Source organism: Aedes albopictus, chromosome 2 (genome assembly GCF_035046485.1).
Source record: "Aedes albopictus strain Foshan chromosome 2, AalbF5, whole genome shotgun sequence".
Classification (NCBI taxonomy): Eukaryota; Metazoa; Arthropoda; class Insecta; order Diptera; family Culicidae; genus Aedes; species Aedes albopictus.
In genome coordinates, this window is record NC_085137.1 from 31,980,779 (window position 1) to 32,005,778 (window position 25,000).

General features: G+C 38.1%; 1 protein-coding gene across 1 annotated transcript in view; it reads left to right on the plus strand.

Moving 5' to 3' along the window:
- The window catches only part of LOC115262255 (piezo-type mechanosensitive ion channel component), a gene marked incomplete at its 5' end in the record, with an annotated part of 95,756 nt that continues 70,756 nt past the window's right edge, over nucleotides 1-25,000 (plus strand). Inside the window, 10 exon segments of the mRNA XM_062849421.1 lie at nucleotides 1-1,188; nucleotides 2,817-3,155; nucleotides 3,432-3,592; nucleotides 4,031-4,155; nucleotides 4,226-4,375; nucleotides 5,448-5,630; nucleotides 5,690-6,008; nucleotides 6,572-6,628; nucleotides 15,443-15,591; nucleotides 16,010-16,297. Coding sequence (XP_062705405.1) covers nucleotides 62-1,188; nucleotides 2,817-3,155; nucleotides 3,432-3,592; nucleotides 4,031-4,155; nucleotides 4,226-4,375; nucleotides 5,448-5,630; nucleotides 5,690-6,008; nucleotides 6,572-6,628; nucleotides 15,443-15,591; nucleotides 16,010-16,297 — 2,898 coding nt within the window.

Consider the following 25,000-nt stretch of genomic DNA (forward strand, 5'->3'; position numbering starts at 1 on the left):
GAAGATCATTTTGATTGTGGCGTTTTCCCTCAGTGTGGAGACCATTTCGTTCCTCCACCTGATGTACGTGATCATGACGGTGTTTGCGGTCAAGTCGCACACCAACTCGTTGGTGTTGATCACGCGAATCATGTCGTTGATCTCGTCGATTCTGTTGATCACGACCATGATCTACCAGGTGGATTACATCAACGAGGCGAACTACGTCAGCGAGTGTCCCAACATAGATCTGAACCAAACTCACTGGGAAATGAACAACGCAAAGTGGTTCGGGTTTCAGAAGACGTCCGTGATCAGCAGTTTGGCAGATTTGGTCCGGCCGTACCTGATCTACATCATTGTAGTGACGATCCACGCGGTGGTAGTGTTGAGGCAAACTATCCGTCGAATACGACTGGGATTGTCTCCGCGTACTCCGCACATGATGTTCCCCAATATAACGCGACAAGATGCAGACAAGGATATTCCACGTATGATCAAGTACTTGTTCAATTACGGTTTCTATAAATTTGGAGTGGAAATCTCTCTGGTGTCGCTGGTAGTTGTGATCGCCTCTCGAATGGATGTGTTTTCCTGCTTCTATGCGATTTGGATATGCATAATGTTCCACATGACCCGTGATGGATTACGGCGGGTATGGCGAATACTGACGTGGTTCATTGTTGTGCTGATACCCTTGCAGTATGTAATTTTTATCGGGTTACCACCGATTCTGTGCGTAGATTATCCGTGGGATATTCCATTCTTGGACCGTTTCCGGATATGGGCGATGTTGCCGGAAAACTCGGCTGTGTTCCGTGCTCAAGCTGGCAAAGTAGTGGCAGATTTCCTGCTGCTGATGTTCCTCTGTCGTCAGACTCTGGTGTTCCGGATTGAGACGAGGTATTCATCTTGTCCGGATGATTTCGGCGGTGGCAGCAACCAATCGGTACTGGAGGACATTGATAAACTTGGAACGGTTCCGTTCATCAACCCAACGCCGGATTTCATCGCAAAGGTACGAAACTGGTTGGATGTGCTGAAACGGGGTGCCTTTTTGGTATTTTTCTGGTTCACATTGGCGATTGTGTTTCTGACCGGAACGAGTCGGGTGACGTTGTTCTCGATCGGATATCTGATTGGATCGTTCACGTTCCTCTGGCAAGGCACGGACTTCTATCTGCGACCCATCAAAGCTATTTTGAAAACGTAAGTTAATTCCACTGATCTACAGGGTGTGGCCAAAATGTTTGGGATAGGCAACTTTTTTTCTATCGCAAAAAAATTCAACATGCTGTAACTTTTCATAGAGTGCATCAAAAAATCTCAAAATTGGACTGTTTATCAACGTGTTATATGTGCATCATTGGTACAAATTTGGGCTCGATTGAATGATGTATCGCAAAGTTAGAACCGTTCGGGTAAAACACTATTTTTTAGACAACGCATTTTTGAGCTGTCATATCTCGGAAACCAGTGAACCGAATTGAATGAATTTTTTAACGTTTATGAACAATATATTGATACTTAATACAACGTTATAAAATTTAATATTTTCTCACGACGGGTAAAGTTATACCGGGTTGAAATTTTTACCCACATAGAGGAAAATTAGTCAAATTTACAATACCACTCAAAAATTACTAAATGTGTTCTTCCTTTAAGCTAAATTGGTCCTAATATATCTGATTAAAGATAACTTGAGAACAGAAGTGGAAAATCTTTGGACATCAACACTAAAATTTATTGACATTGACCTAAAAAAATTACATTTTTTCGAGAAAAATTCAAAAAGTGTCTATCCATGATAACTTTATTCAACGTTCAAAAAATATCTATGTTTTAATAGTTTGTGAAGCATTTGTATATTGCTAGTGTACGTTCAAAATTTCATTCAATTTGGTTCACTGGTTTCCGAGATATGACTGCTCAAAAATGAGATGTCTAAAAAATAGTGTTTTACCCGAACGGTTCTAACTTTGCGAAAGATTAATCAATCGAGCCCAAACTTGTACCAATGATGCACATATAGGGTAACGGTTGAATTTTGGACCCCTAGAGGACATTGGTTTGAATTTAATTCAAAATTAAACAGATTCAGAGGGTATTTACACATAATGATGATGTTAGTCTGTTCGTAAAAGCCTCTACTGTCCGTTAAAAATATCCACAAGGTCATTTCTGACTGAAAATTTGATGAGAATAACCAATTTTTGAAGCATCAGTTTTCACTGTTTTGGACACCCCAATATATTTTGGACCCTCTTCAGTATTTATTTTGGACACCCGGTGTTTAAACTCGTTTGAAACTATTTTGAAAGAATTTGTCACTTGAATATGCTGGATCACATCCTAATCACTTGATTGACAAAGGCTGATTAGACGAACTTTGCGAATTTAATGCGCTAAAATGATAAACGTTTTTGTTTACATCTGCAAGTTTCCTCAGCACCCGCAATCTCTTTTTGTAAACATGATGCGAAACCCGCATGGATGACGAGATTGGCAAAAAATAATTTCAAGGCAAATAAGGATGTTTCCAGTGAGGAAATGATTGCTGCCCGTGCAGAGCGATCTTATTTAGCGAATGATTCTAAAAATTTCCGTCATCTCATCATTAAACCTGTGTAAGTTGTGACAATAGGACACAGGGGGTCCAAATTATATTATAATAGGTTGACAAAAAGTCAAAATTTGAAATTTTTTGATGCACTCTTTGAAAAGTTACAGCATGTTGAATTTTTTTGTGAGAGAAAAAAAGTTGCCTATCCCAAACATTTTGGCCATCCCCTGTAGGTACGTACAAATCAAGTTTTCAATATTTTTGTGATTCACAGCTGGAATATGCTCATCGGCTATAACGTCTTCGTTATCACCACGAAAACGTTACTTCAAATGTTGGGATGCCTGTATCTGAGTCAGCTGACGGCCAACAACTGTTGGCTGGTGCAACTGCTGGGGATTTCGTGCCTATCGTCACAGGATAAGGAACCCGCTCCGGATCCGATCGATCCTGATGCCAGCGTAGCTACGTGCAACGTTCCTTACGATGATTCCGGTCTGTTTTGGGATGGCGTGTGCTTTGCGTTCCTGTTGCTGCAACGGCGCATCTTTGCCAGCCACTACTTCTGTCACATTATCAACGAGACGAAGGCCAGCACCATTTTGGCGTCCAGGTAAGTGTGGGGCCGAGGGATTGTTTTAGAAAACGAAGAGGTTGGTATCGCTCGCTTTTTTGCTGTGTGACAAATTCCACGATACGTAAAACAATGGCAAATAACATTGATATCTTCTCACTTAATTCATCTAACAGATACAAGACTATAAGTTAAAAAAAAACACACACACACACACACACACGAAAAAGGTTTGGCAAACCTAGATTAAGAATCTGAAACAGTTTTTTTTTAATCTGTAGCTTCATAATTGGACTCTTATCCTTTATTTTACAGAGGAGCCGAACTGATTGAAGAACTTCGCATCAAGGACGTGAAGTTGGAGATCGAACGTGAAAGTCAAATTCTGCAGAAGATCAAAATGAAAATGGACCGCATCAAGGCCACCCAGCAGAAGATCCTGGAACCGGTTCATGAGCCAACGACACATGCCAAAGGTAATTTCTGCTCGGATAGCTCGGAAAATCTTCGTTCGTGTTTTGATTTCTGTTCTGTTGATCGCGTGTTAGTTTCACGTCAAGTTTGTATCGAAAGAAAGAGACGATCGAGTTTTTGTTATCCTTTCGATATGTGAGTGTGAATGAAGAATAGTCGAATGGCGAGATTAGTAAGTATGGACGCAATTCTTCTGTTTGGGTTTTCGTTAGCTTCAGCTGTGTAGATCCAAAAATCTTGTGTAGTGGCGACCGAGATAATGCACAAAATGGTAGTTCAATGCTCACCGTAGAGTAGTATCAACGTAGTTGAAGTGCACTCTCTCCACTAACAAGCGAGATCTTTCTTCTGTTTTCTCCTCATTTCTTCCGTTGGTTGGTTTTGGCCAGAACAAGACGGTCAGCGTGTGGCACACACTCATAGTTTGTCATCATATGCAGGATATCACACACCAATCGAGGACGAAATTGCCGGTGGTTCGATGATTATCGAAGGGGAAGGCATTTCGGAAATTCCCTCCGATAATGGAGGGTTGAACGTAGGACGCGGTTCCTACCAGACGCAGGTTTGTAGCTTTTCTGTTTTGTGCCCAAGCACCGTGTTCTAAAAAGTTTAGCATGAGTTTACCATTTTAGGCACCTTCACCTTGTTCTGCTTTGATGACCGTTTCACTGGAAGCATATTTAGATCCACAGCGAATGTCTTTCGAATCACCAAACGATATGCTAGCTCGGGTTTGCAGCCCGGATGATACATTTCCGGTGTTTTCCCCACCACCATGCGAGGTAGTTCTCTCGTCGTGATGCATTTTAGTTGGCTCTACCATGTATGACATGTTGCTATCCCCCATTATGGCATTGATAATTGTTTAACAGAAAAAGTTTGCCATAATTATTCAAATCGGAATATATCCTAATCAAGTTATATTTTTTTTTCGAAAACTCCTAGATAAGTATGATTTAAAGTTGCCTCCGCAATTTGAATATTTATTTTTTCTGGTCACTTCGACGTGGAACATTAGTTTTGCCTTATCACAATTTTCAAAATTATTTAGAACACTTGTGTTAAATTTTAATAAAAACTAAATGTTTGGGCAATATTATTGTAAAACTTATAGATACTTACCACGATTGGCGACATCTATGGCTAGAGGTACCGCCAATGTGCTGTTCAGACACATAGTTTAATTGTTTTAAATGCATTACTCATTACAACGAAATGTTTTTCCGCAACAGTTGTTTTGCTTGAAAGAAGAACAAAACTAAAAGTACCTTTAAACTTTGCATATTTTGCGTATTTTATTTATGTACTTTTTTAATATGTTCGAATCTACACTGTAGAGCAGAGATGCCGGCTTAATTTTATCAAAAATCTGTATCAATACAGATTTTTCTGTATCGCCGTATTTGAGGGTATAGTAGAAACCGAGAGTCCTAGATTTCAATAGAATCTAATACAAATGTACTTCTTTTTGACAGATTTTAAGTTTTACTGGTATTTATTTTTCTAAAACATGTGTGAAAATGTACAAATTTTCATAAATTCTTTAAAGTTTAAGCAGTAATTTATAAAGTTAGCATTGAATTTATTGAAAATAACTTCAAAATGAATGCTTTCTGGAGAAATATGTATCACATTTACAAAATCTGTATTTTTCTGTACTCTGTGTCTTGTCTGTATAGAAGGTCAAAAATCTGCATAATACAGGAAAATCTGTATATCTGGCATCTCTTCTGTAGAGTATAGCATATATTCTTAACAATAGCTCACAAAAACTGTAATGTTAAATGGCGTTATGTCAAAAGTGGTAGAGTCATATTCATTGTAGTAATGCACTAAGTAACCCACTCCCAATAGAAGGAACAGCCACCGCCATCTGCTCCAGTTACTAACACGTTGATGCCTCCCAGCAAAACTGCTATGCAAACCCGTCAGCACCGTAGACAATCCAGTTTGAATGCCGTATCCTGGCCTAACCCCAATGAGCTGACCGTTAGTCCAAGGCAACGTCGCCTTTCCAATAACCTAACTCCAGCTGAAGTAACTATCCCTTTCTAATACCATACTACTAACAGACGTTAAGAATGAACTTTTTTTAGGATACCACTGATCAAGCACCGTCGCCTCGTTCACCACGTTCGCCAAGGTCGTTCACTCGCCATCAACATCGACGACAGTCTAGCATGGGAACATCTGTGGCTCCGGAAGAACTGATCGTGGATCCCAATCGTCGTCGATCCAGTTTCTTGGTGTCACTTTTCGTGGATGACGACACTACTCGGTACGACGATGTAACACATGCGGGAATAGGTCGTAGGCGTTCGCGTGCTCGCAGCTTCTGGGGTCCAGTTGGGGAAGCGGGACTACGCGAGTCGATTCGCTCGGCCATGTCCCGATCTCCTGTGTCCCATCACGAGTGTAACTATACCTACATTTATACTCTGTCTCGCTATTAACCATCGCAGCTTTCTCTTGTAAATATCTACTTCCTTCCGTTACTGTTTATGAGTCAACAGTCAACCTCATGTAAATAGTTCATTGTGGCATTTCTCATAAAGCCGATACAGCATCACATGCATTCGCAAAGTGGTACGCATTCACTCTAAGTTTTGTAAATAACCGACAAGCCCCAAATAAAACGTATAATTTTGAAGTATACAGTCTTTATTTCTGTGATTACCGTTTTGCTACGTGGTAAAAGATGATAAAAGTTCCGAAAACTCCCTGCACCTGTGATATCCATGCAGAGCACGCAAACGACTTACAGTTATCCGAATGTTTCAAACTCGCAATACATGAATCGAACATTCGCTTTTCGCTTCAACCACCCTAATAATAATTACTCAAATCCAATCCACAATAAACAATTATAGAAATTTAATTACAGTTTAAGTTTTAACCTACAAAAGTGATCTATACATACACTTCTAACTTCTTTTCATCACCTTAGTAAAATTGTGTGCCTTACTTCCTTTCTCTAGATACCCAACGACGTCCGTCCAAGTATTGGCGCAAAATTGCGGAGAACCGAGCAGCCGGTAAAGAAAACTCTTTCAATATCCTTCTCAAGTGCAACACTCCTCCTTTCTCATCACAACAACGAGCCTCTGTTGATCAAAATAATTTTGGCCCTGGTGACTGTGCGTTTCTGGCAGCAGCTGATGCTAACAAGAAGCAAAACCTCCCACCTTCAATAGCTTTCTCATTCTGTTCCTTTACGTGTAGTCACTGCTTCACTAGCTCTTACTGTCCCTTTGTCTGTTTAACTTCGATTGAATGTCTTTCTTCCGCAGGATTAGGAGAACTTCGCGCCGCGATGATGAGATTTGAAGAGATTGTTCATTCAAGATATCTATGCTCCAAGATGCGCTTATGAAGACCTTCAAGTCTCCCGGTAATTTTATCGATTCTTTATTTTAAACTCATTCTAATACGAGCTGCTCTTCAGATCTCATTCATCCATCCTTTTCAGGGTTCTTCCATAACATATAAAATCTGTGTTTCTCCTTTGCCAAACCCCAAACTCATAAACGACGTTTTCCCCACAACTGTTTCGCTCAATCTTCAATGCAATAAATGGCAGAGGCTCGATCTGTTCCCATCGAATTTCATTTGTCACTAAACCTAGTCGAGGTGTTCTGGACGTCCGTCGTAAGAAAAATAAAAACAGTCCTTGTTGGCTTACACGAATATATCATTTTCTCCTCCGCTGCCACCAACTAAACTTTGGTTTAAGTACCTACGTGTAGTTACACATATTGCTTACTAATATCAGTCCTTTGTTTATGCTGCTGTAGCTTAGTTTTGTAGAAGCTTAATTTTTCATTTGCGCGGTATGTGAACTTAGTTTTATGTTATTTTTTGCAGCTATATATTCGATTTTTTTCAATAGTCTTTTATTACAAATTTTTAATAAAAACAAAAAAAGTATCAAACGTTATTTCAATATATTTCTTTATGCTCTACTGTATATACGCATAATTTATCTGAAGAAATATTTATACACTGGATTGAACCTCCACGCCATCCATCACCTAGCGAAAAAGGTATCAGACTACGAATCTGAAAGTGGCAAGTTTAGTTAGTTAGTTACTAGAAGAAAAAAACTTGTACCCTCCACACTAAGTATAATGTCATGCTTTGGTATAAATTGATCATAGGAGATCATAGGAGAAATCGAAGAAAAAATCATCATATGTCCATCACACATGGAAGCGAGATATTTGGCATCAATACATTTTGAATAAGGTCGTTTGACATAATCGAAATGCACTCTTCTCTATATCCCGTATGTCCATTATACCAACTGATGCTACCCTTATGTCCGACAACTTTTAAGTCACTTGGCAAATACATTTCTAGTGATAGTAAAGCTTGAACAGATTGTGCTACTTTTCCCCGAATGTCGATTCCCCGAACGCCAGTTCCCCGAATGGCCCGTTTCCACGAAAGTCAGTTCCCCGAATGACCCGTTTCCCCGAAAGGATTATATTGCTTTTTTCACTGAAAATTTTCCTTGCTTCGCTGAACAACATGACGTTTTCTTCCAGCGAAGGCTTACGCGATACAGAAAATTGCTGAATTTCATACTAACACTGCAGAAAATCGGTCAACAATAACTCAATACACATGCATTTTCAGCGAAAAGATCTATTTGCGTGACAACAATCCACTCCCATGACTACCGGGCGGCCGCCGTCAAATATCAGGATTGCCAACTGTCCGGCGACTGCTGTCAGTTTTCTTTGTCGCCGAATCTGGCGCTGGGTCTTCGGCGCGGAAACCCAAAGGTGGGAATAAAATTTTGGGGTTTGCGCGCAATACATTACATTCTTGTTCGAAATGATCACTTGCCACAACATGTTCGTGATATTGGTTGTTCAAAAAGTTCATCGACCATAATTTGACAAGTCGTCAGGGACAATTTGGTTCCAGAAAGAACGATCAGCAATTGAAAGAAGGAGTCATATTACCATTCTTCGTTCAGCAGTATTTCAGCAGGTCTGAAAAGTAATAATACTTGAAAGAACCGCCTATAAAATTAAGAAGGGTGTGATTCGGGGAAAAGGGTCATTCGGGGAATCGGCATTCGGGGAATCGGAATTCGGGGAATCGGCATTCGGGGAATCGGCATTCGGGAAATCGTCAATCGGGGAACCGACATTGGGGGAAAAGTAACACAATCGTTTGAACAACTTTCAACGAAATTTCTGCACAATCTTTGAAACTAGCGATATAGCCCTATCGGGACGGACCTCTAAAAATTGAGGATCTCTATAGAAATGGCTCAACATTCCAGCCATCTAGGACTTCTAGACTTTTTATCAAAGTAATGCTTTCTGTTACACAGTTGGTCTGCTCATTATCATTGGATTTTGAGCACTGCGTACCTCGAAAAATTAAAAATGAACAAAAATCTACAGATAAAACTTTTTCATCATTATTCATTTATAATTTTTGTCTAACATGTAGTTGTGACTCTCATATACAATGTTTATTTCTCATACTAGTACACACAATGACTCAAACATCGAAACAGTGTGCATCCCATAGCCTACACGGAATAAATAATATCTAGAACGACCGCTTAAGATTCGTCCCTACGTTTCGGCAATTTTTGGTGCCTTCTTCTGGGGAAACGTTATTCATGATTTTCCCCCTGAAGAAGGCATCAACAATTGGCGAAACGTAGGGACGAATACCAAATGATCGTTCTAGAGATCTGAGACTTTACAGCCGAACTCCCACCAATCGTTATCCACAAAACAGTCAAACCCTCGAACATTCAACATTTCAACGAATAATTATTCGTTCATCGAAAAATATCATCAAAAAAGATATAAAGGGTGTCCACGATGAAATATGCACACAGAAAATATTGTATAACTTTTGATTGCGTTCGCCAAAATAGCCAATTTTTTGACCATGAATAGTATATTATGTGTAGCTAATACCATAAAATTTTCATTAAAATCGGTTGAGTTTTGGCGCAGATATTGTCGATATCATAAAATGAGATTTTAGAAAATTTGGGCACCCATTTCAAAAAATTGCTTAGGCTATAACTTTTTTGTTACCTCATCGAAACGTTTGAAAATTTCACTCGATATTCTTAACATAGTATCAATTAAGTGGTAAAAATTTGATCGAAATCGATTCAGTACTTTTTCTAGTAAATATCCAAAGCTCAAATCATTTCAAGGTAAATTTTAGGTACTTTTTTACCATTTTTAGTTCCGCGTGCACTATTTTGACTGTAGAACTGGTAACACCAACGGCGTCATGGTTGCGATTTTTTCCGCAGTCAAGTTCGCAGATTGTGAACAATCCTTGGGTACCCACTTTACGTATTTTATGTTTAGTCCCTTACTGTCAGAGCTGTCAGATCAGTGTAACACGCTAAATATAATTTACACGAAAGGCAATTTACACGGAAAAAAATACACGGTTATGAATATTATTGGGTACCGGACTGGACACACAAAATTTGATCGTTTTCTTTGGTACATCGAGGTCTTGAAATTCGTCTATGGTAACACTGTCCCGATTTTTATAAAACTTCAACAGTGTAAAATTGTTGTGTTAAACTGTTTACAGTGAAAATTTCAGCCATTTTTGTTGAGTACTTTCAAAGTAAGATCAGTTTGAATTTTACTATACCAAACACCACATTTGCTTATTGTGACATAGTGCGACATATATAGCTATAACTTTTTAACGGTATGATCATATTGAATGAAATTTTGACAAATTACTTCTACGTACATAAAAATTTTCCATTGAAATCGGTTCAGTATTTTTGGCGCCAGAGTTGAAACGGCAAAAAAGTGATATTTTCCAAAATGTTTGTTTGCACAAGATTCTCAAGTGGCAATTCCCTTGTTTCAACGATATCTCCGCCAATACTCAACCGATTTTAATGAAAATTTTATGGTAGCTACACATAATATACTATTCATGGTCAAAATATTAGCTATTTTGGCGAACGCAATCAAAAGTTACACAATATTTTCTGTGTGCCAATTTCATCGTGGACACTTGACGGAAATTCAATCCAACAAGGGAATGTTGTGCAAGAAGCAAAAGTCTTAGTGTTTATTAATGAATTTCTCCAGAAATTCAGAAATTCCTTCAAGTATTTCTTCTGGCATTCTTCCAGAGATTTTTCCACAATTTGCCAAGGACTCCTTCGTGAATTCCTCGGGAGATGCCTTGAAAGGTTGCGAAAGTGATAATTTTACGTTTTTTTTTTTTCAAGAAATGCTTCAGAAATTCAGCGACTTCTGCAAAAAACATCACATTCATAGATTTCTGCAAAGATGCATCGAAGAGATTTTCCAAGGATACTTCAAGGAATTTGTCCACGGTTTTTTCAGCAATTCCTCTATGGACTTCTGCAGGATTTTATCATACACTCCTCCGGGAATTTCTTCGGGGGTGTCTCAAGAGATTCTCCCAGTGATTATTTCATAGCTTTTTTCGATGTGTTTTTTCAAGAATTTCTCCCGGCATTCCTTAAGTTTTTTTTTTCAGAAATCCTTGCAAGTGTTGCTCCAGATATACCTTCAGGGATGAATTCCTTAAATTCCGCTGGGCTTTTCTGTAGAGATTCCTCTACAAAATTTCTCCAAAAATTTAATCTACATTTTTTCGAAGAATTTCTGCAAGTGTATCCTTTCAAAATTCTTTCTTTAAAATTTATTTATTAAGATTCTTTTTAAATTATTTTTTTAAAATTCTGCCAGAGATTCTTTCAGGAATGCATCTAGAGAGTCCTTCGATTCTTCCCCAAGGAACCCTTTACGATTTTATCTACAAATTGCTTCATTGTGTCGTTCAGAAATCTCTGCAGGTAAACCTCTAAGAATTTAGGAATTCCTTCTGGAATTCCTCTTAAAATTCTTCCTGGGCATCCATGAATAATTCCTCCTGGGATTCCTAAAGGAATTCCTCCCGGGATTGCTTCAGTAATTCCCTGAGATTCCCTGTGCTAGTTCTCTTGGAATTCCTTTAAATATTTTCCCCAGAATTCCTTCAGGACTTTCTTAAGAATTTCTTCAGAAATTCCTGCAAGAAATTTTTCAAAAAACCCTTCTAAGGGTTACTTCTGGAATTCAGCGATTTGTCTAGGAATTCTCCAGAAATGTTTTCAGGAGCTTTGTCAGGAGTTTTCCCAGGGATTGAAAACTTATGAAATGGTTCCTTCTGAAATTTCTCTAAGGATCCCTCCAGAATGTTTCTTCAGAAATTCATCCAGGAATCGTTTTAAAATTTTCTCCAATGAATCCCTTCAGGAATACAACCAGAAATTTTTATGATGATGAACCTAGGCGCGTTAGCGGAATATCTGTAAGTAGAAAATCGGGTAAAATATTGTTACTTTTAATTTCATCTATGTGTTTGCATCCTATGACAAATACGTATTTCGACCTCAACTGTTAGGTCGTCTTCAGTGTCTCGTACTTGACTCGATTGCCCACAAAGTCGATTTTTTTTTCTCCAAATAATTCTCTATGGACTTATTTGAATTCTTCCAAGGCCTTCTTCAGGGATACATTGAAGGGGTTACTTTGAGAATGGCTCCAGGGATTTCTCTGTTAATTCCTTAAGGTGATATGGTGCATCACTGAGTTTTCATAAGAATCATTTGCTTCGCGTTTTTAGGTGGTTAAAAACGGGCAATTCTGCAGCCACGCAGCTGAAAAAGTATCATCACACTCACTGTGAGCAGTGAATCAAAATTCAACCATCGCGCAACAATTTTTTATTTGTTGCGACAATCTACCCAATGCGACATAAGTTCGTCCCAACTTGAAAATAATATGATATACATCGTACACCACGAGTTTAGAGATTTTTAAAGCTTGCATTGCGATTTTCGAACGGAAACTTCGAGTCGGTAAACACTGCAACTCTGTTGAAGATTTATCGTCAAACAGTTTCGAGTTTGGGTCAGTAATAATTGATTATTCACGAGTTGAAAAGTACGCAACAAATTCAGCTTCCGTTTTGTCTGTTACCAGTAGGGATAAAGAGTAATCGTCGCGCCTTCTTTGTTGCTTGTTTTGTGCCTCTTTTGTCTGACAATTCTCTTCACTGACTGTGAGTGAACATACAGGATGATAATCACTTTGGTGGCTGAGATTTATCACTTTGAAATTTCGAGCAACATATCCAAAATAGCTGCCGATGCTGATGATGGGCTACTCGGCCTCAACAGATTTCTACGGGAATTCCTCTGGGAATGTCTCGAGGATTTCCTCTGATGATTCTTTTAAAACTCCAGGAAACCGTACAGGGGTTTCTTCAGAAATACAATTAAGGATTCTTTCAGATATTCCTTCCGAAGTTTCTTTAGAAATTTCACAAATGTTTCCTTTTAGAATTTCTCCAGAAACTTCTTCATTGGTTCCTTTTAGAATATCTCCAGGGATTCTCCTAGAAAATCCTGCAGTAGTTTATTCGGGATTTTTTTTTTCAGAAACGTCTCTAGGGATTCCGTAAGGGATTCCTACAAGATTTCCTCCAGGGATTCTTTCAGACATTTCCCTAGGAAATCTTTCAGGAATTAACCCAGAGAGAACCCTTTTGGATTTTTCTTTATAAAGAAACTTACAGGAATTTCTTCAAGGTTTGCATCAGGAGCTCCTCTGGGGATTGCTTCTTGATATCTTCCAAACATTTCTTTTTGAATACATTCAGCGGATCGTCCACGAATTTCGTCAGGAGTATCTACTGGAACGCCTACTACGGGGCTACTTTCAGGTATTTTACTGATTTTTCTAAATTTTTCTTTCATTACATCCTCTTGAGATTTCTCCAGGGAATTATAGAAGAATTTCCTCAAATATTCCCTTCGGGCATTGTTTCAAGGATTCCAGCTGTGATAGTTTGTGTTAGTCCTTTTACGAGGATACATTTGAGGATTTCTCCAGGGATCCTTTCGGAAATACGTCAAAGATTTCTTCAGGAATTTTTCCAGAGTTTCTTTAGGGATTTCTCCAGAAATTCCAGAAGTTCTGATTTTTTTTTTAATTGCTCCAGTCCATTGCAATTTCTGCCGATTTGCGTGAACTTTGGACAACGAGTAATTTAGTTTTGGCGAAAAAACTATTTTGACCAAATTTGGAGCATTTCTCCACAGTTTTCATAGGGTGGCGTTAGAGCAAATCGTTTTATCGCTCTAAATTTTCCAATTTCTTTGTAAATATGAATCACCCTAATTTACAAGTACATTAGAAAGAGGGCCTTATTTTTAGGAACAACTTTGTAGAAGACCATATTTGTCTAAAAAATCATGGTTTATGATGGTTTTAAGAATTTCTTCTAGTGTATTTCATTAAAAAAAAAGTTACCGTAATCGGGGGGGGAAGTTGATCACTTTTCCTCTATTCTTTTCAATAAAATCAGGTACAGAGCATATGATTCCAAGCTAATATTTTTAAAACATGTACTCAGTGGACCTGTATCAGGTTCCGTAAACGAAATTCTTACAAGAAATTACTACATTTTGTAAATAAATAAATGGCCAAATTTGAAAACTTTCAATCCGGGGTGAAGTTGACCAAAGATACAACATTCGAAGATTGGAAAATTATTGAACAAACTAAATTTGATGATGCTGAATCTGAATAAGCTTTCAAAATTCTTACTAGTGTATTTTGTATATTAAAAATAAAATAGAGTTTAGTTAGTTACAGAATGACCCATATAAAACGCCTAACTGTAGGCAATTTCTTGAAAAATCGTCTCCCTTTCTCAAAAATATGCTATTTTCAAATAAAACTTAAACGTTAACATAAATTTTAACTCAAATATATGTTCAATAAGCTTACTATGAATGAATTCAAGTATTTTGTGAGTCATCTGATATACAAGGCGTTGATGGGAGATGTTTTTTGGAAAGACAATCTTTTCAACGTGTTTTAATACACATCCAAAAAAAGTATTTCCATGTAAAATTTGACTAAATTGGCATTAAAACCTTCAAAAATCCTTCAAATATATTCACATAATTGATTTACGTCAAAAGTTCTCCCACTGAAACATAATTGTAGCGTCCTAAGCCATTGAAAGACGTAGATCCCATAGTGATCAACTTTACCCCGCTGATCAACTATCCCCCAGATTACGGTACTTGGGATTCTTACTTGAGCAGCAATGGTATGAAAATTGTGCTAAAATATACCCTCAATTGTCTCTCAGATGTTGAGGAGTCACATTGCAGAGTATATTTTAAACTACGTTTATTTTATTGGATCAAATTTATTGAAAGATTTCAATAAACTTACCTTGGGCGTTAACGGGTGTAATGGGAACCCAAGTAACATTTTGTAGTCAAATAAACTAGAAGAGGTTCTTAGAACCATCATAAAACCAAAATAAAAAGGATTAGGTTTTATGATGGTTTTCAATTTCAAGATTGGTCATCAAAATGTTGCTTGGGAAAGATGACCCTATGAAATATCAGGACTAATAAAAGGTGTGAAAAGCATCAATTATTTACTGACTTTTACTTGATAGTTATACTCTTATTATAAACGTTACTTGAGAGGGCTTTACGCCCTAGATCAGTTCGTCTCTTGAGCTATCAATATTTGTAAATCTCTTAATTGTTTTTTTTTTTCATTAATAAGAACAGAATAGAAGTTTAAAATTGCACCAAAACCTAAATATTATGCAATCAATATGATTAGATGTTGTGACTACACTTGTTTGAAATTTGTTTCATACACCATATGCGGATTTTCTATGAAATATTCAACACAATGATAAAATATCAATTTTCAGCTTAAAACTACTCCGCCAACATGGAATTAATCACAATAATTCGTTTTTTATTCATGATTTAGCCATCAGATCCGGTGACTACTACATGTTTGAGGATACGGAGCACGAGTTCGAGCTGGATTTGATGCAACCCGGCGGTTCGGATGAAGAGTTCGAAAAGAAAGGCTCGGCAGAACGACGGCTCAGTCGACGGCACATGACCCTGGGAAAGGTAATGTAGCAAAAACTACCTTGATTTGGGATTTTATACTGTGATCGTTTTATTTTTGTTTTTTTTTATTAAGTTTATCATTTGGTTCAATTGCCGATTTTTATATTATATCAAATATTTATTCGCAGTTATCTTAAATTTAGCACAAATAATTTCTAATGGATATTCTTTTCTCGAATTTTACTTTAATCTCCACGTACTTGCTACATCACTTTTTGCTCATCTGCACGATTTCGCCTTACTATGAATACGTAAACGAATGCAATCCACTGAACTTTCACCCGTCCAAATTGTTGCCATTTTGTCCATCCATAACTGCACTTATTCGCTTCCCAACCCGAATTCCCTTGCGCTTCCTTCCAACAATAATGGTTCCCCCTAAAAACAAACTCGTATTCGCTACGTCACCCCCCCGTAGCTGATAGCGAAAATCAAAGAGCAAAACGAACTGGAATGCACGGACTCCCAGCAGGAGGAGAGTGGTTCTGCGAGAGCCGACGAGGAACGTTCCTCTGCCGAAACGGCCACCGCGGGTCCGTCGGATGCGGGCGCGGCAGTTAGACGTGCCTCGTCTCCAGCTTTACGGCGGTCGTCCTCTGCACGCGAACGAGATCCTACCGGCACCGGCACCACTGGAACGACGGACCGAACCGGGACCACGGACCGTTCCGCCATTTCCGAACCAATTCCACACCATACTCATTTTGTGAGTTTCTGTTTGTTTTCGGTAGACTTTTCTTTTTGTTTCGTTTGATCGGTTTCTGTCGATTTCTCAGCTAGCGCACACATAAACCATCGCCACACCATCGATGTAAACCATTTTCTTCATTTCGTACCGTTTTGGTTGCTAACATATGAAAGATCTGGCCGTAAATGTTTTGCAATTTCCACTTCTTGGCTTGAACTCATTTTTCTAGCACTATTCTATTTTTCTACTTCACAAGACTCATCATCAACTAGGTATGTCTAGTTCACGACCTAGCTTAATACTTTATTGAGATTTGTAACAATGTATCATTGAAATAATCTGTTTTTTAATTCACATTTAACAAAACTTATTTCCCATATGTAAATAATACAAGAACTTCGTATTGAACGGTTTAAACCTTATAATCAAGAAGAAAGAACTTTTCTCTATACAATCTGGAATAAAAAAGGACAAAAATTGCTTTCTCAATTGTAAAGATTTGACTTATGACTAGTTATTATTTGACACAAGTGAGACAATGCAGAAGTTCTTAATTTATTTCCATGTTAACCACTATTTACTCTTTCGGTACTTTTACATCCGATTGAAACTGGCATTTTTCGAATTTTTAGATTAATCTTCAATACAAATTTAAACAACTAATTGCCTTGAAATTTATTCAAAATTTACGGTCGCCATGTAAAATTTTGACTTCATTATCGTGATCAATAAAATCTGCTTTCTCCATGGCGACCGTTACTTATTGGCAACAGTATTGCTGCATGGTACAGGGGTTGGCCAAAATGTTTGGGATAGGCAACTTTTTTTCTCTCTCACAGGAAAGTCCAACAAGCTGTAACCTTTCATAGGAAGCATCAAAAATTCTCAAATTATGACTGTTAGTCAACCTATTTAATGTGCATCATTGGTACAAATTTGTGCTCAATTGGTTATGCTTTCGCGAAGCTACAACCGATCGACAACTAATTTTTGAACTGTCATATCTCCCGAACCATTGAATCGAGTTTGATAAAATTTTGAGCGTTCATTAACAACATATTGGTACTTACTTATAAGACATTATAAAATGCAATATTTTCTATATTATTTGGTTTTGATCACCGTTTGTTTTATTCGTTGGTTTTGATTGGTTTTTCTCGGTGATATTGAACTGCAACTAAAACTCATTTTACGTCCCCCAAGGCGGAACTCTTCATTCTCTTATATGAATACCCACCTTGGGAGACGGACGGGCGGTGGATTTTTTCTGAAGATGACCGAAAAAATAAAAAAGTAGGTTGAAACGTAAAATGAGTTTTAGTTGCTGTTCAATATTACCGAGAAAAACCAATCAAAACCAACGAATGTAATATTTTCTTACAATGAATAAAATTATACCGGTCTGTCGTTTTCACCCATATACCAAATAAGCCAAATTTAAAATACCACAAAAAATACTAAATGTGTTCTTCCTGTATGGCTAGTTTCCACCTGGTAAGTACTGTGTAAAAAGATAGGACAAGTAATGGTCACGTAAAACTTTTGCAATCAAAATTACTTAAGTGTTCGCAGTTGATAAGTAATTCGCAGCCAGAAAGATTTGCCAACAGATGGCACTGTTATGCGATGCTGTCAGTGATGTTATTAATTTTCCGTACGGAATAATATGTCGATGCATTATTCCGTGAGTAAAAGTGACATTTCTCTTTCTTTTTTGTTTCTTCTTTCGCACCAAAGACATCAGTGTGCATTAAGCTGTTAGTACACAGGGGCCTTAGGCCTGTAGTACACAGAGTCGAATATTTGACAAGGAAAGAATTCAAGAAACAACATCAGTTTGAAGTGGGAAACGCAATGGGGCCGGCAACGGAATGCGGAAGCACTGCGGTATGTACACTGAGGATACTGTTCGTATGTTTTTCATAGTTTACATCTTATGAATCAGTTATTTTTATTTTTTTCATCATTTCATAGTTCTCGTATGCTTTTCATACATTGAAAAGCAAAATCCATAAGACTAGTCGTATGAAAAATCTCATAAGAAGCATCGTATGAAAATCATAAGATGTGTTATGTAACTCCATTGCTAAAAAACAACAAAACCTTTTATTGGCTTCTAACCACTTCAACTTCCGAAGCGTCGATGGGCGAATGAGTAAAGCACGCACTCGCTAACCTTGACGTTCCTGGTTCGATTCCAGGTTGCGATTTTTTTTAATTTGTGCAAAATATTTCATAAAAATATGTATGATAGTCATAAGACATAGTTTCAGTTTTTATACGTTATCGGTATGATTTTCATACGTGTATGACAATAACAGTTGGCGCTTTGAATCCAAAGTCATAGTTCGTAACTATGATTTTCGCAAGAAATTCTTGTGGCAAAAAAGCATAGTTGATTCGTATGATTTTCGGAGTTGCAGTATCCTCAGTGTACTTAAAAATAATCCGCAAGTATGCTGCTGCGGCAAAACACAATGAGCGCGGATTTCCTACGGTTAGTTTTAAAACAACTTCAGTTCGGTGAATATGTTTGTTTCCTGGAAGAGGGGAATTATGTGAGAATCTGCAGCATTGCTCTTAATCTCGAGCTTAATCTGTCTTGCTCTATCGAAAGAAAACTGAGGTTTCATAGTTCTCGAAAACTCCTAAAAGAGTTCTTTCAGGAGTTCCCCGATAATTCCTCTAGAATGTCCCCCAGGAGTTCACGGGAATTCCGAGGGGAATTCATCCAGAAGTCCTCCTCAAGTTCTTCCTTCAGGAGATTATAAGGAAGTCCTCCAGAGTTTCCCGGATACTCCCGTATGAGTTCCCCGGGAATTCCTCTAGGAGTTCCCCGGGAATTCCTCAAGGAGTTCCCCGGGAATTCCTCAAGGAGTGCTCCGGAAATTCCTCCAGGGATTCCACAAGAAATCATCCAGAAATTCTCAGGTGCTTCCTCCAGGAAATCCCCGATAAAACTTCCGGAATGCCTCCAGAAGTTCCCAGTTAATTCCTTCAGGAGTTCGCCGGGAGTATATCCAGGAGTTCGCCGGGAATTCCTGCAGAAATTCTTTTGGAATTCCCCAATGATTTTCCAAGAAATTCCTCCAGGAGTTTCCCAGTTAATTCCTTCAGGAGTTCGCCGGGAATTTCTGCAGAAATTCTTTTGGAATTCCCCAATGGTTTTCCAAGAAATTCCTCCAGGAGTTTCCCAGGAATTCATCTAAAACTAACTCTGAAATTCTCGTGCAATTCTTCCAGAATTCATGAAGGAAATCTCCAGAAATTTCTTCTGAGATTTTTCCAACAATTTCTCCGGAGATTCCTCCAATAACTCCTCCGGAGATTCCTTCAGGGATTCCTTCGGAAATTTTTCCGGAAATTCTTCCAGACATTTCTCCGGGAATTCCTCCGAGATTCCTCCGGGAATTCTTCCGGAGCTTCCTCCGGGAATTCTTCCGGAGCTTCCTCCGGGAATTCTTCCGGAGATTCCTCCGGGAATTCTTCCGGAGATTCCTCCGGGAATTCTTCCGGAGATTCCTCCGGGAATTCTTCCGGAGATTCCTCCGGGAATTCTTCCGGAGCTTCCTCCGGGAATTCTTCCGGAGCTTCCTCCGGGAATTCTTCCGGAGATTCCTCCGGGAATTCTTTCTGAGATTCCTCCGGGAATTCTTCCGGAGATTCCTCCGGGAATTCTTCCGGAGATTCCTCCGGGAGGAGGAATTTTTGGAGGAATTCTCGGAGGAATTCCTGGAGGAATCTCCGTAGGAATTTTTTGGAGGAATTCCGGGAGGAATTTCTGTAGGAATTCCGGGAGGAATTTCTGTAGGAATCTCCAAAGAAACCTCCGGAGGAATTCCTGGAAGAATATCCGGAAGATTTCCAGGAGGAATTTTTAGAGGCATTTCTGGAGGAATCTCCGGAAGGTTTTCCCTGAGGAATTTCCAAAAAAATATTGCAGGAATCTCCGGAGGAATTATTGGAGAATTCTCCCTGATGCCACTCCTGGTGTAATCTCAAAAGAAAATCCTGGAGAAACACCAGAAGAAACTATAAGAGGAACCCATAAAGATACTCTTAGAAGAGACTTAGAAGGAGCTTCTGGAGGAATATCGGAAGAAGTGGCTGGATGAAGGATTTTCCAGATAAATCTGATAAAAAATTCCTGGAGAAATCCCAAAAGGAAATAGTCACCTCTGGAGAAAACCCTGAAGGAACTCCTAGAAGATCCCATGCTATTAATTCCTTAAAAAAAACATTGGCTCCTTCATGGAGGGTTTTTTTTTTGTAGAAATTCCAATGAAAATCTCAGAGAAATTTTATGAGAATCCCCGGCGAACTTCTGGTGGATGTTCCGGTGGAACACTTGGAAGAATTTCAAGAGGATTTTCTGCGAAATCCCAGAGAAAACCCTTCGTACGGATTGCCAGAAGATTCATCTCAAAGAATCCTTCGAGGATCTTCGAAAAATATGCCGTGAAGCATTGTCCCAGTATTTCTTCGAGAGCTCCATGAAGTAACCGCCAGAATACCTCCCACCAACCTGGTGCCCTTCTCTTCACATCCTTCTTACAGCATCGTTTCTTTAAAATGCTGTCAGTTAAACAAATGTCAAAATTACTTACGGAAAAAGAAGAAATTTTACTTGAGCGCTCTACTTGGCTACAGGAAACTTAGCTTTAATCTAAATAGGCTCTAATATATCTAATAAAAGATATTGAGAACAGAAGTAGAAAATCGCTGGATATCAAAATCTAACATTGATGTAAAAAATATCAATCCATCACAACTTTTTTCAACGTTCAAAAAGTGCTTTTTTTAAAGACTTTTGAAGTATTAATAATATTGTTGATTGATGTTCAAAGTTTCATTCAATTCGGTTCACTGGTTTCGGAGATATAGATATAAAATAGCGTTTTAAGAGAACGGTTCTAGCTGGATTAGCCAATCGAGCACACATTTGTACATTGGCATTACTTTTTGGAGAAAGTGGACACGTGTTCTTCAAATGAACCAGTTGTCAATCAGGTTCTACCGATTTATGTTGTACCTAAACGGGAGTGTTGCGAGATAGCCGCAAATCGTAGTATGGCATGATACTTATTGTTAAATATGTATGGAATTAAACGGTTTTAACCTAATAACATGAAAACAAATCTTCACAGGTTTGATAAAAAAAAATATGAGAAGCCTTTTTGATTTCGGTAACAAATTTTTAAAACGACGTATAATCAATGCTATACCATTGATTATATATAATCAATGCTATACCATTGATTATACGTCGTTTTCAAAATTTGTTTCTGATTTGTTGATTTTTAAAGATTTGACCTGAGACTAATTTAACTAATGTGTTGCATATACCTTTCACGCCAAAGTCCTGCGATTGGGTTCTGTCACATTCGCCCGAAAACCATTCTACCGAACGCATCAAACGTCCGAAAACCATAATAATCTTGATAACGTTTTTCTGGTAATAATTTCGCCGTTTGACTAAATGCCATACGGTCTAATGTAGTTTGGTTGAATTTAGATTAAACCTAAATCCAGTTTCCAGTGGTGCTCATGTACCGTCGTTGGGGGTGAGAATGGGTCAAAAAATGCATACTTCCACATTCATTGTTCTGTAACTTTTATTTCTTTATATGAAAAAGTCCTTTGATCATTGCAATATGATCTTTGGTAACGCATGCACAAATGATGAAAAAATATTTGGAGTTCGTCTATTGTCCTTAACACTACAAATGAATGAAAATTGACCCATTCTCATCCCTTCGAGGGGGTGAGAATGGGTCAAGGGCACCGAATTTGTTCCGCATTGACAACAAAGCAAGTTAATAAAGTTCTGGTCAAGGTTGATACTACTTAACAATACTATATTATATGATGAATATGAGTTTGAAATTCTAAATAGTATCAATCCACCTAAAAGTGTGATGTTTCATCGAGCCCTAAAAATGGCATTTTAAAAAGACCTTATTTTCAAGCTTTTTTTGATGATTTATGAAAAATTAACTAATTGCTCTAGAAATTTATTTTTTTGACAGGAACTGGCTACTACGAAGATGACACCAGAAAATGTTTGATTCAATATTCGCAATATTTGATGAGATATTTCAGACAATGTTTTGACCCAATCTCGCCCCTCTGACCCATTGTCACCCCCAACGACGGTATACATAAAAATATGGTCCAAGGACCAGTCGACTCTGCCAATTGCCAATTTCTTTCCATCCAGATTATCAACTGAAAGTAACATCAAGTATTTTCGTCAGAGGTTTTTGCTTTCTTTGCACATAGTCTGATCTAAGACGTATACTGTTACAGATATTTTCGGCAATATAGCTGCGAAAATATTTACTAGAATTTTCCCTTCTTTAAGTAAAAAGAAAATCGTGTTAAGTACTGTTCCTTTGAATTCCACTAAGAATTTGCATCCTTTGACAGATACGTATTTCGACCTTCAGTGTCTTGTACTTGACTCGACTCAAGTCAAGTCGAGTCAAGTACAAGACACTGAAGACGACCTTACAGTTGAGATCGAAATACGTATCTGTCAAAGGATGCAAATTCTTAGTGGAATTCAAAGGAACAGTACTTAACACGATTTTCTTTTTACTTACAGATATTCCCCTAACAAGCCCAGGTTAATCATCATTCCCTTCTTTGTTAACAGGTTATTCATTCTAGTTTTTAGTTGTCTTTAAAATTAAATCTCACAAGCAATTAGGCTCTTTTCAAAACATAGGCGGTTTTTTAACTATGCTAATATGAATATTATTGACGCTGGTCAAACTGTTTGGTCGGTTGCGATTGGACGCTTATTAGGCACATCAGTCGCCTTAAGCTTCCATCATGGCAGAGCAGAAAAAAACGTTTCAAGAAATTGCAAAGAATCGTTCTGGCGGATGACTTTTGGGCGAATGGTTTTCCGGGCGAATGGTCTATTCGGGCGTTTGTCGTTTTCGGGCGAATGTGACAGAATTGCGAGAACACAGTTGTTTTTATGCGGCCGTATGTACTACGACCCAGTTTTCACATGTTTAGAATAAAAGAAAAGAAACGCGGATGGAGTGAAAGTCATTGAATCAAAATTCAACCATCGCGCATCAATAATGACATTGTCGTAACCTGCCTTTGTTGCGACAGTCCACCCTATGTGATATGGCCATTTGTCTCAATTTGAACAGAATAGGATGAAGATCGTACAAACCCCAAAAGTTTAGGGAGTTTTAACCCGGGAGCGGTCGCGTCGTGTACTGAGTACACGCACCATGAAAAATGCACGGTTGTGGTGCACAACGTGAGCGTGGTGTCACTGAAGGTGGTCGAAGGCGTGACTGCTCGAGGGTTAAGCCTTGCATTGGGAAGCTGTTAAAGATCTACAATCAAACAGCTTTGATTTTGGGTTTAGAAAAATTAATTATTCATGAGTTGAAAAGTACGCAACAAATTTAGCTTCTGTTTTGTCACCAACAAACAGTTGGGATAAAGAATAATTGCCGCGCCTTCTTTATTGCTTGCTATGTGCCTCTTTTGCCCGAAAATGCTCTTCTCTGGTGAAAATAGAAAGTTTTCTAATGCTGTTCCTTACATTTTTTTGGTATTCCTCCATACTTGTACAATATCTGGCATTTTTTCAATTGTTGGAATCCATAAAAGTGCAAACTACACATTTTCTTAAATTTTACTCAAAGGTTACGGTCGCCATGTATTCTTCTTTCTACATGACGACCGTTACTTGCTATTGCATATCGAAACATGCATTTATTTTAAATGCAAAAATAAACGAAAAAAAAAACAGTTTTTCTTAAGGGGTTATATATGTTGAGGTCGGGCAAAAAATCGAATATTTTTCTATTCTTTTATACTAAATTATGGATTTTTAAGAATGCTGTGTCAAATTTGATAGAGATCCAAGCAGTAGAAGTAAAGATATAGCGTTTTGTGCGTTGCTTTCTTACGGGCGCGTAAGAACTTTGAACGCGATTATCGCAGAATCATGTTTTTTTTTTTCAAAAACGTCGATTCGGTGACTACGATTGCGGAATCAGTTCTCAACCGATTTCAACTACATTTTTTTTCTTGGGTGTTCGCTATTTATGTGTCGTGTCCTTGGACGATCAATATTTTTAGTATAAAATTTCATATCAGTGTTATGATTTTTAATTGGGTTTTTTGGTTCAAATATTTTTTTTCGACGAAAATCGTTCCCATTTGCAAAATAGAACCTATTTTCGATCATTCACAACTTCCTCTAGCAGCGGTTTTGTTTTGGGATTGTGCTTTCAGTTGAGCTGCTGGACTGTAATCATAGTTACGGCAAGCCTCTTTTAAAGAAAACTTGTTTAACATAAATTGGTGTAACTTTGGTAATTAGTACTATTTTTATGTTCCTAAGCTGATTTTACACACTAAATATTGTACGACGTATGAAGTAAAAAGAGAATTAAGAAAAATATGTCTACATACTTTTATAAAAATTAAAACTTTTCCTTATTTTCACGCTACTTAACATATATAACCCCTTAACGCTCACAATAGAATTCCGTGCAGGGAAACCGATCCTTCTTGTTGAAATTGTTCGTTTGAGAAAATAGACACGCGTTCTTCAAATTGAAAAGTTGCTCAGTTGTTTGTTATAAATGGGAAACAACACAGAGGTCTTCCAGCTAGCAAGAATACTGTCGACCGTCCAAGTAACCACTAAGCAGTTTAATCAGTCGTACAGTAGACCGT